The 11891-nt window shown below is 45.9% G+C and overlaps 2 protein-coding genes across 4 annotated transcripts in view; one reads left to right on the top strand and one right to left on the bottom strand.

Annotated features, from left to right (window-relative positions):
* Window positions 1-3098, top strand: part of SLC7A9 (solute carrier family 7 member 9) — a 31107-nt gene extending 28009 nt beyond the window's left edge. For all 3 annotated transcript variants that reach the window (XM_029213099.1, XM_029213106.1, XM_029213088.1), the window contains exons 12-13: window positions 668-842; window positions 2920-3098. In XM_029213099.1, coding sequence (XP_029068932.1) covers window positions 668-842; window positions 2920-2984 — 240 coding nt within the window. In that variant the 3' untranslated portion in view covers window positions 2985-3098. The remainder of the gene's footprint in view (window positions 1-667; window positions 843-2919) is intronic.
* A 451-nt stretch (window positions 3099-3549) lies between these two features.
* TDRD12 (tudor domain containing 12) overlaps window positions 3550-11891 on the bottom strand; it is an 82151-nt gene continuing 73809 nt past the window's right edge. The window contains exons 27-32 of the mRNA XM_029213062.1: window positions 8076-8185; window positions 6923-6983; window positions 6721-6834; window positions 6483-6636; window positions 6324-6395; window positions 3550-5874 (exon numbers count right to left, since the gene is read on the bottom strand). Of these exons, the coding sequence (XP_029068895.1) occupies window positions 5782-5874; window positions 6324-6395; window positions 6483-6636; window positions 6721-6834; window positions 6923-6983; window positions 8076-8185 (604 nt within the window). The 3' untranslated portion in view covers window positions 3550-5781. The remainder of the gene's footprint in view (window positions 5875-6323; window positions 6396-6482; window positions 6637-6720; window positions 6835-6922; window positions 6984-8075; window positions 8186-11891) is intronic.

Genomic DNA, 11891 nt, shown 5'->3' with positions numbered 1-11891 from the left:
AAAAAATTTTTTTTCTCTGTCCTTATAAAAGAACACTGAGTACTCCCAACCACCCAGATTACGGTTTCTAAATGCCATTTCCTACCAAACGCCCTGGAGAAATGGGTGAATCCAGATCTGCTGGGACTGGATTCCTCTCCAGCCCCTGAATCCACTGATTGACTTTAGGGATTCAAAAGTGTGACAGTCAGACCTTAAGTGCCTCATGATGTGTTACAAGAGGAAGTGCACTGCTCCAGCTACAAAGTATTCTTGCCTCCACAGCTGACTACTGGTTTACAGGAAACAAGAGGGACAGAGGAGCAAGTTATCAGGCAAAGCTAGAATGAAGATACTGTATAGGATAAACCATCCAATTCCTACGAATTAATGACAAGAAAGAGAGGAGGGAACAAACGTGTTAAAAACAAAGTCGTCATCAGTTAGAGATGTATGACGCGTATTTTACAGGTAAAATGACACGATGGCGTTTTCTTTACAGTCTAGGGAAAAGAAAAAGACGAACTAAGGTTGGCAATTTTACTTACAAATGATTGAAACTGGAGGAGGGGTACATGGAGTTCATTATATTCTTCTTTCTGTCAAGTGTTTTGTTTTGAATGAAAATTTTCAAAAAGGAAATGAATGCACATGGCCAAATCATGACACCACTCTGTTTTGCCTACAGGTGCCCATTTTCATCCCCATCTTGGTGACTCTCTTATCCGTGTTTTTGGTTTTGGCCCCAATCATCAGCCAGCCTGCATGGGAGTATCTCTACTGTGTGCTATTTATGCTGAGCGGCCTTATATTTTATTTCCTTTTTGTCTACTATAAGTTTGGATGGGCTCAGAAAATCTCAAGTAAGTATCAACTGAGGGACTGCTTTGCTGTTAGTAAAGTGAGGCAGGCCCGACATCCTGTAGCCTCATCTGTCCCGATTCTACCAGGACCTTCTTATCACAGGGTCTTGAGCAGCTAACAAATTTCATCTCCTCTTTGGGAGGAGGCATGACCTGATCTCCTCAGTGTGACACCTCTGGGGTCCACCTGTGGCCTCTTCCTTTGTTCCCATCAATTCCTGTAGCAAGCAGGAAAAGGAAGCACCGTTTTTTGTTTTCTTTTTTTCAAACGTAACATACACATAACATAAATCTTGACCATTTTTAAGTGTACGGGTCAGCAGTGACAATACATATTCACATCGTTGTGCATCCCATACCCGAAGCACTGCCTCCTTGTGCCTGATACCCGGACATCATCTGGGAGTGTCAGCAGCATCCCAGAGACACCCAAAATGCGAGAGCTGGGACGGGAGCCTGCGCCTTCCAACACCAAGGCCACGGCTCTTGCTTTTCACTCAGCAGTACTGATTCCTTGTGTATTTTAGGCAAGTTGTTTAAAAGTTTAGCTATATTAGCCATTTTCATTTTGAAAAAGAAAGCAGTGATGGCAGAGTACATCAGAGGACCCTGAAGTACACCCAAGGGTGTGTTATATTCTACATGGCACAGCCAGCTGCAAGGAACGCCATTCACAAAAGCCTGCCAGGCTCCCGAGCCCCTCACCAGACCAACAGTGATCCACAGCCTTGCCTGGTCTCCCTCACCCTAAACATGAGTTCCCCAGAGGCAGGAATTGGGCTGTGTACAATTTAATCCTGGATCTATACAGCAGCCACGTAGTATTTAAGTAAATGTGATGAAAAATCTGCCTTCAGCTCGTTCTCACCAGGGAAGTACAGTCATTCCTCAGGCACCCCTATGTGGTTTTTTATTTAGATGCATACAAGTTAGGGAGACATACAAGGTAGCAAAGAGCAAAACCCAACTGCAAGTGGGGGAAGCTGGCCCTGAGACTCCATTTAGACTGAGCCGCCAGCGACGGGGATGCCTGCCTCCACTCCCTCTGCCTGTGTGTCCCCCACCTGTGAAACTGGTACCACCTCTCACCTGACAGGTGTTATAAGAGACAGAGAATCTGTTTCACGTTCGTTACCAAAGGGACAGCAAAACCAAAATACGGCTTTATTATTTCCCAAAGGCTTTTCCCCCTTCTTGAAATAGCTCCCCCTACCCCTAACCTCTTTACGCTGATCTAAGCCCGAAGCTGAGAGGGGTTGCAGGGACACTACTATAGAAACGAAAGAAAAGGTATATTACTACCTGAAAAACAGCCACTTTTTCCCATGCCTCTGAAAATGGACTTGCATTTGATCATACTGACAGAGAATCTACCTAGGATGACTTACAACCTAAAGGCCTGAAATATGTCTTATTTCTCAGCTTTAGAATATTTAGCCAAGCTGTTCCGTACAGAAACCAATAAGAAGTTAAAATTAAGGAGGTAAAAAGAATTAACAACCTGTATTTTAAACAAGATGCAGACTTAGTGACTTCAGACCAAACATTCGATCTTTGGTCAGTGGTAGTTAAATATACGCATATAACTGAGTCATTCATATTTTTCCTGTAAATGTTTTGGTGGCAGTAAAATATTTAGTAGGTTCCTAATGCTTTAATGGGAAATAACTTATCTCCAAAGAACCACCGTAGCTCCCAGGATGGGTCTGCCCACCTCTACCCACCTGTGTCCCCTGAGCACAGGCTCTGATGTGAGACATCACCAAGAAGTAATAATAATATCACTGCTCATTGATAAGCAAGGCGAAGCTAATTTTAATTTTTTTTTATTTTTTGCGGTACGCGGGCCTCTCACTGCTGTGGCCTCTCCCGTCGCGGAGCACAGGCTCCGGACGCACAGGCTCAGCGGCCATGGCTCACGGGCCCAGCCACTCCGCGGCATGTGGGATCTTCCCGGACCGGGGCAAGAACCCGTGTCCCCTGCATCGGCAGGCGGACTCTCAGCCACTGCGCCACCAGGGAAGCCCGCGAAGCTAATTTTAAATTACGGTTTTCTGACTGCACTTTTTCCCTCCAGAGCCTCTCACCATGCACCTTCAGATGCTGATGGAAGTCGTCCCCGCAGAGGAAGCTCCAGAGTAACAAGGCTCAGCCTCCTGTGGCCAAGTCTAAGCTGTGAAGAATTTATTTTTGTAAGCAATATTTGTGGTTGTTTCTTCCTGATGTTTTTCTTAAGAAAAAAATGTATTCATATGTGTATAATACTGTTATTTTTAGCTATCCTTAGCTCTCTGGGTGGGTGTTTGCTGAAGTTAGCAGGTGAGGATGTAACCCAGCAGAAGGCTGGTGGCCAGGGAAGGGCTGAGTCAGAACGGCCCCCACCACACGGTGACTCTTCAACAAGGGGCACATCACACTTACTTCAATAAAGGGAATTCTTTAAACTCAGTGATCAGAAAGGTGCATATGTGTGTGTATATATATATATACATATATATATATATATATATATATATATATAAAAATATAAAATTGGTGGAACTTTTGCTTTGATTGAAATAGATTTTTAAAATACTAAAGTACAAATGCTTTACTACCTACCCATATTTCACCTAGGATGTATGTAGCAGGTCTGCCCCAGACTGGACGTCAAGGCCCCCAGTGCAAAGCTGGCCGTCCGGAACCGTTTTGCAGCCTGTGTCCACAAGGGGCTCAAGGGACTCAGCATCACAGGTTCCCTGACAGCCTTCACTGGCATTTCGGTCAAACCAGAAAGTGTGGTGTATAAAATTCTATTTTGCATTTGGCACTCATGGATTTTCCTGACAAAATACGGTCTAAAAAAATGGAAGAAAGTAACATTTCTGTGAAAACACTGAAATTTTATTGATATACTGCAGAAGACACTCACACCAAAATTTCCTAAGTATGTGAGCAATTTTAGAAGCATAGAGACGAAAGTACTTTTACCAGGCATTTCAGAAATTTCCCCCCAAACGTGAGGTCAGTACATATTAATAGTAGAGAACAAAAAAAGCAATTAGTAACTGTTTACATTTCACAAGCCGGTGTCCTATGTCTTACCAAATGTTATTCAGAACTTCAAATAACAGTAAATGTCTCAAAAAAGAAACTGAAATTTAAACATGGACCCTCCTCTGGCCAATACCTTCATTTAGCTGGTAGTGAACCACACGAGAGCATCAGTATTCTATCTTCTCTGAGAGCAGGACGCCACCATTTGCATGTGGGCAACACACGTTTGTGCAGCTCTACTGCTTGCTATTATTGTGGGCTGTTTTACGAAAGAGACAATACAACCGAGCACACACTGCAGGTGGCTAACAATCGCAAGGAAAGCCGGTGCAGCTCAGGAGGCCTGGCTGCCGACCCAGAGCCCTTCCCGGTGGAAGCAGGGTATACTGGATGAGGACATTAAAAGAGTTTTGCAGAATCAGGACCTTTGCCAGCAAAGACACCAGCACTTCACACTTCCCAAAGAGCCTGCCCTATTTAGCCAAGAAAAAGGAAAATCACTCCCCGTGCACTTCATGTGCCAATCGGACACCTGCCAGTTAACCCACGGGAGTCACGGCAGCAGCAAGGATGCGCTCCTGGCGGCTGTCCAGGCTGGATGCCGCGTCCTCCCACCAGAGGGCAGCGGCCTGACCCCGCCCAGCAGCGCTTCGGGCCCCCGAGGCCAGGTGAGGCCCCACAAGGAGCTGAACGTCTTATTCTACAGATGAGGAAACTGACAGCCAGACGGTGATCCACGCCTGCTCACAGGACACGACAGCTTGACAACAGAGAGTTTACCTCTCGTTTAATACCTGGGACATACCTGGTGGTTTATACCTGGGACATACACAGACTTGGGCACCTGTGCTTTCTGATGTGTAAAAAGAAGAAAGATCTTGCGGGCAGTTCCCACAACCTACCGATGCTCTTTTCCACTCCTAGGCAAAGCCGCCAGACCCACACTAAAGCAGTGCACAGGGTGTAAATTTCCCAATAGCTCGCCTGTCTAACTTTTTCCAGTTACCATGAAAAGTCAGGCTCTGGGCATTCCCACACTTAAGCGGTAATGACAATACACATTTCTTGATAACCTCGTGACCTTATTAAGGCACCGCAGCCTCATCCCAGGATGGAGTCATGAATGTTTTCAGGGCTCACCACATCCAGGTATTCTGAGGGTTACCTCCAGGCACCCCACATGACCTTTTCCGTTTCCACTGGAGAGAAACCTGTGTCCTATTTGTCCAGGACTCTGCAGGTTCCAAGGGTTCTTCGGAAGCACTAGCTTTACCTCCAGAAAGCCCTGGGTCAGGCTGCTATTGCTGAGGGAACCCCATTCTCATCCTTGGACTGTCTCTTCACAAGAAGTAAACTTACCCTGGGTAGCTATCAACATCGAAATACTAGGGGTATTAGTACACAGACAGTTAACCCTGAATCTCAACTAACTCACGGTTGAAAAGATCTGTTAAGCCGTGCGGGGTATGAATTTTAAGAAATCTCAATTTATATGCACAAGGGAAGGTTTTAAGAATGTAACCAAACACAGGTCTAAATGAAAAAAAAGAAAAACGAACTCCAGATGGTACAGTTCATTACCCGAACGCCACGGCGGGCACCACTCAACCTGAGTGCTGAGGTGGGCTTCACACCGGAGGCGATGGGCAGGACAGCCCAGCACTCGCTGTGTCTCTGCTTCTACCTTCCTTCCGGAGTCTCATCGTCGGCCCACTTTTCAATCAGTTAAGAACTTCTCACCGTTCCTGATCCCGGTGCCACAAGGTAGCGCTCAGTTATACTTGATCCTTGAAGTGACGAAAGGTCTGAACGTGACTGCCTGCCTTCTCAGCTCTCGGTCATGTAGCAACATCCATTTCCGTTCAGAGTCCTCTGGCCGCTCTGCAGGATTTAATTCACATTCTCATTCACTGTCACTTTCGTTTTCATCTGAAGCTTTGTCACTGGTCTCAACCAACTCTACCACTTTGCAGGACGGGTTTTTAGAATTTACCAGCTAAGAGAGATATTATTAAAAATATGTTACTAATTATAGATTAATTAGCAAATCTCCCCCCCCCCCCCCCCCCCCCCCATTATTTTGGTCATTGCAGAAAAAGTCCCTTTGGGTTCTAGCTCTGTATTTTGTGACCTATTTTATATTTTCATTATTTTAAGCAAGAAACAAGCAGGTAAAATTTGCCTGCTTATGAATAAACTATTTTCCTAGGAGAAGTAGTTGTAAAAGTGTTATAAGGAGGTATGTCTATAACCAAGAGTTGATAACTTCCTCAAAGCAGAACATTTAGCACCAAGACCAACCACGAGGAGAAAACGGATACCTAAGGGCTTTGCATTAAGACCCATTTCCACGAAGCCCACACTGCTGAAGTCAGCTGAGTGACTGCGTCCACCCCCACGGTGCTCAGGACCTACGACTCTCCAAGGGATGGGTGCCCCCCTTACCCTGGAGAAGTGGTTGTCCTCATCCTCGTCACACTCCTCCCAGTGATCAAAATCAAAAGCCACGTTAGGATTCTGTTCAATATAACAGTTTATGTTAAGTGAGAGAATAAAACATGCTGCTCAGCGTGTTAAGCCCAAGCGCAGCTGATTTCAACTCACCCTCTGTCTAAGTAAGCCACACCAAGACTCCTTTTTCTCTTTCGAAAGAGTGATTATTGGTTCATCATTTTTCACCGTGCATTTGCAATCATCTTTTACTATGTTGGCCTGCAGCTCCAAGTCAGCCAAGTAAAACTTCTCTCCCACCCAGGCACTAGATTTACAAGAGGAAGTGAGGTCAGCCTTTTAAAATGTTAGAAATTATTTCTTTTACTTTATAAGCTATCCATAAACCCACCTGAAAACAACTCTATCTCTAAAGTATTTACATTTGTAATCTTTTACATTCCTTATTCTTATCTTCAATATGACCACATCCTCTTTTTGGAACCATTTTATTTGTGGGTGGAAGCTAGAAGAAAGTGAAGAGGATTATACACTCATCTCTGTTTATTCGCTAGGCAAGAAAGGAAAGCAGACCCCAACAATGATGAGCATACCTTTTCAGAGGCCCTGTAGTTTTGTTAATGGAAGCATCTCCAGTGTTTTCAGGTAAAGTTTCTGTACAAAAAGTCAAATTTTCCTATAGGTTATTGATATGTGACTCCATAATATATGTATATATATGTACTTTTTTGCATTTTATGCAACTTTTAGTTGAGGAACTACTCACTAAGACTACAAGAGTATAAACTTCATAGTAACCAAAGTATCCAACTGCAAAGAATAATTTTAAAAAATTAAAATGCAGATCACTTAGTATAACTAAGAAACAAATATCAGACTAAGAAAACACGTATCTGCCTTGTTAAATATTATGATTAAACAACTGGGAAAGTAAACTCTCTGAAAAGGAACCACATATAATTATCGGCCATATGATACAAATGCTCCAGTGTCTCTGCTATCTGAACCTGCTAGGGCCCCACTAACGACTTCCAGAACAGTGGCCAGTACACACAAGGAACCACTGCTGAACATAACATTTCCTAAAACAATGCAATTTAAATTCTCAATCTGAAACATCTGAAGCTTCCAAAGACTTGAGCGAAAATGTTTATGAGCAGCTTTGTTAACAGTAGTCCAAAACTGAAAACAATCAATGTCTCGTAACAGGTGAACAGCTAAATAAACTGTAGTATATGCATACCGTGGAATACAACTCAGCAATAAAAAAGTACCACTGCTACCTGCAATAATCTAGATGAATTTCACAGACATAAAGTTGAGTGAAAGAAGACACAAGAGTGTATACCATGTGCTTCCAATTCAGCAACACTGATGGTGACAGAAGTCAGAACAGGGGTTACCGGGCAGGGTTACAGACAGGGAGGGTGCGTAAGCGAGACCACTGGGGTTCTGGAAATGTTCAACAGCTTGATCTGGGCGTGGGTAATGGTAATACACAGGAAAAATTCTGATGAGCTGTACACTTAAGATCTGCGCACTTTTACCGGGTGAGCATTATACTTCAAATAACAAAAAAGAAAAAAGTTACCAAAAAAATTGGAAGCCGTACTGTCAAAAACAGAAAGTTGGGTAATATCAGTTTCTGTCACCTTCTCTCTAATTCATCTAAAAGTGGAAAGCCTAAACGTTGGTAAATTTCCAAGCATTAATGATTTTAAGTTAACCGTCTTTTACATAACCAACCATGTGTTGGGTTTTCTGAGTTTGTCTGGGAGTCGGCACCTCTCTCTGAGCCCTTGTCCTCTTGCTGTGTGCTCTGCAGACAAGCATCGTCTTCTGTTGAAGAAGGCATCCTGGGTAGAAGAGGCAGAGGTTAACTGTGAGACGAGGAGGCAGGCAAAATCTGGCTCCCTACAGGGACTTCCTGGCAAGAAGAGGGAGGCAGGCCAGCAACACACGTCTGTGAAGTACCTCCTACTACGAGTCAGACCCGCACAGAGCTTACGGCTCATTTACAGATGACGGGCAGGTCAGTCAGCTCTGGGCACTACTGCGCCCCTGGCATCGGGTGCAGAGTAGCTGATCGACACACACATATCATCTGATAAAGGCAGGAACTCATTTACCGAAATAAAATTCTTTTCAAATCACTTAGAGGATAGTATGCACTGCTACCCACTTCAAAGAGGATAACACAAGCCATCTCCTTTCCTCTCCTGCCCTAGTCTCCCCAGAGACACCCTCTTACCAGTCTGGATCTACTGCTAGAAACATTCTTTGCATAAAAAGGCAAATACTACCATCTGTATCTTTCTAGCTAAAAGACACACACGCAAGTTTAAACACATGGGAACCTACTACATTCACTTTTCTACCCCTTATTTTATTGTACTTAATAAGTGGAGATTATTCCGTATCAGTATATAGAGGGCTATCTCATTCTTGTAAAACTTTTTAATTGTGCTTTTCTTTTGGTTGTTTGAACAGGTAACCACATGCATGTGGTTCAATATTTAAAAATAAATAGGTCTACACAGTGAAAAATCTACCTCTCACCTCTGTTCCCCAACCACCAATTTCCTTCCTCATGGGTGACAGTGTAATTCATTTTTTGTGCATCCTTTTTGAGATAATTCAAGCGTAAAGGAGCAAACCTATACAAACACATGTGTACACACACACACACCTGTGGTTAGGGAGTGTGCGTGTGTATCTCCAAGGGGACGACTGACGGACACCCATGATGCCTGTGGCATGGAGGGCAGTGTCCCACGTTCCAGCCACCCAGGCAGGGACCCCTCCTCAGGCCTTGTTCTCCTCACCGCTGTGCAGCCCCAGAGGCTCTGCTGCCCACCCTCTTCCTCCACCACGGCTCTGATTTCCCCTCGACCCTCATCTCCTGGGGTCCTGTTCCTTCCACCTCTCACACTTACACAAGTTCTGACTCTCCTCAAACCCCAGCAAACCAGAGCCTCCCCAGCCGCTTTCCTGAGCTCTAGGCTTATACCTTCACTAACCTGAAACTCGTGTCCAAACCCACTCAGTATGTCCTCCTCTCCGAGCTGGCTACTCTCAGTCACGAGGGCTCAGAATTATACAGTCACACTCCCCTGGGTCTGCCAACCACTAAGCCCTGTGGCTTCCAGATCTTCACGTCCCCAGACTCTGTCCTGCTGTAAGAATGGTGCCATTCTCCTCATTTCTGGTCCAGACAACCATCACAGCTCCCCAACCCATCTCCCCTAGTGGAGTCCCTTCTTGGAGGCAGGCTCCCTCCGTAGACTGCGAGGCCTCTGCACGTCCCTCTACCTGTGATTATCACCAAGGTGCGCGGCACTCCTGTGCAACCACAGAATCACGTGTGCAGAGGGACTGAGCCGAGTGCTTTGTGCAGAGCTGGGGCTCAACAGTAGTTGTGGTGTTTCCTATAAGTGATCAATCTGTCTTGATTAAATCTACTGAACTGTAGTAGTGTCTTCATTTTTAAAAGAATATCTTAAAAGTAAGTATGGAGCAAATTTTGTTTCCTGAAAGTGTGTAGAAAACAAAATCTATCCTAATTCCATAGGCACCCAATTTTATTAAGATAGAAACCTCTACAAACTTAAGACTATTTTAATCTTTGCCACGTTCTTTGAAGTTCTCCTACCCTCAGCAGTAATTCAGGAACCCTTCAAGGTCTCCAATGGTCACAGCATTAAATTCACTGGTCAGTTCTCAGTCCTCGTTTCATTTGGCCTCGCAGCAACCTGGCAGCTCATGGCTCCCTGCTCTGTGAAACCCTTCCCTCACCTACTGTCCTGGACGCCCTCCCCGGCCCCCCCGGCTCCAGGCTGCTGCTTCTCAGCCTCCTCCCCGCCATGTCCCCACTGCCGGCCACCTCTCAACACTAGAGTCCCAGTGCTCAATCCTTCGGGGCCTTGTCCAGCAACCTGGCTCTCAATACCAGGATCTGCTGACCAGGCCCCCCCGAGACCACACGCCCACTACAGTTACATTCAGAAACCCGCTGCTTCTCACCACCTCCACAAAACCACCCTAGTCTGAGCCGCTGTCATCCTGTCCTGAACTCTGGGCACAGACTTTGTCCCCCGCTCCAGTCTGTTCTCAACACAGTAGCCCAGAATGTTCTGATTAAGCCATTCCTCTGCTCAAAACTCTCTCACGGTTCCAGCTCCTCCTCCGAGGAGCCCACCCTTGCAGTGGCCACAGGGTCCAACAAGATCTGACCTTCACACCTAGATTCTCCCCTTGTTCGCTGCCCTGGTCACTGCAACTTCCTCTCTGTTCCTGGAACCAAGGAATAACCAAGCCTTCCCTCTGCCCACGTGGGTCTACGCCTCGGTATCTGCCTGGGTCAGGCCTCACCTCTCGGGTCTTTGCTCACCGTCTCAGACCCCAAACTACCCCGTCTTCCCTTCTGTGTTAATTGGCTCCATCTCACAAACCACCACATTATCCACTATGTATTTCTGTAACCTGTCCATCATTTGTCTCCACTGAAATGTGGACTGGCCCTTCATCTGTTTTGTTCACTACTGTATCCCCAGTAGACAATCAATAAATATTTGCTGAATAAGTGAACAAATTTTAGAATTTCAACTTTACCTATTGGCAACTTCAGTTAGAAGTATTTATCTGTTAATTAGGTCAAATGAAACAAAGTCAGACTGAACAAAATATTCCAGCATCCAAAACACACACAGAGCAAAACGGCCGATTAGGAAGCTCCAGGTTCCCATTTCCCCATAGACACACTGAAAGAACCACCAGAAGCTGTCTGAACCACCTTCCTGTCCCCCCACCCCCCCGCCCCCAAAACCAGAGAGGGCAGAGCAGACTTCGTGTGTGAATTACTGTGTCGTCCATTCTAAGCCATCTGGGGGACACCTGAGGGACTATAATGCAAGATGCTCACCTCTGTTTCACGGAACTCAGAACACAGGCAGGAAAGCTGTGGGCACTGCTCAGAAGAGGCCACTACAGACCCATGGACACCTGAGGCGAGGTATGACGCAAGGAGACACACAACAGACCATCAAAGGCCTGGAGAAGCTAGGGGGAGACTCACTGGAAATTAGGACATTCAAAAGGGGACTGAGAGGGCTTCCCTGGTGGCGCAGTGGTTGAGAGTCCGCCTGCCGATGCAGGGGACGTGGGTTCGTGCCCCGGTCCGGGAGGATCCCACATGCCGCGGAGCGGCTGGGCCCGTGAGCCATGGCCGCTGAGCCTGCGCGTCCGGAGCCTGTGCTCCGCAACGGGAGAGGCTACAACACTGAGAGTCCCGCTTACCGCAAAAAAAAAAAAAAAAAAAAAAAAAAAAAAGGGTGGGGGGACTGAGAAAGCCACGTGCAGCCGAGGCAAGACGCACGCTCAGAAAAGTCCTGAGAGGACCCTAAGCCTTCATTTCAGGCTGATTTGTAGCCAAGGACGTGGAGAAAACAGGAACCTTGTACACTGCTGGAGGGAACATAACCCACAGCTGTTGTGGAAACAGTTTGGCAGTTCAAAAAATTAAACGTGGAATTGCCATATGATCCAGAAATTCCAAAAGAGCTG

The sequence above is a fragment of the Monodon monoceros genome, unplaced genomic scaffold (genome assembly GCF_005190385.1).
Source record: "Monodon monoceros isolate NGI ecotype Baffin Bay Population unplaced genomic scaffold, NGI_Narwhal_1 Super_Scaffold_10, whole genome shotgun sequence".
Taxonomy (NCBI): Eukaryota; Metazoa; Chordata; class Mammalia; order Artiodactyla; family Monodontidae; genus Monodon; species Monodon monoceros.
Note: the sequence above shows the minus strand (reverse complement) of the source record. Positions and strands in the feature narration are given on the sequence as shown.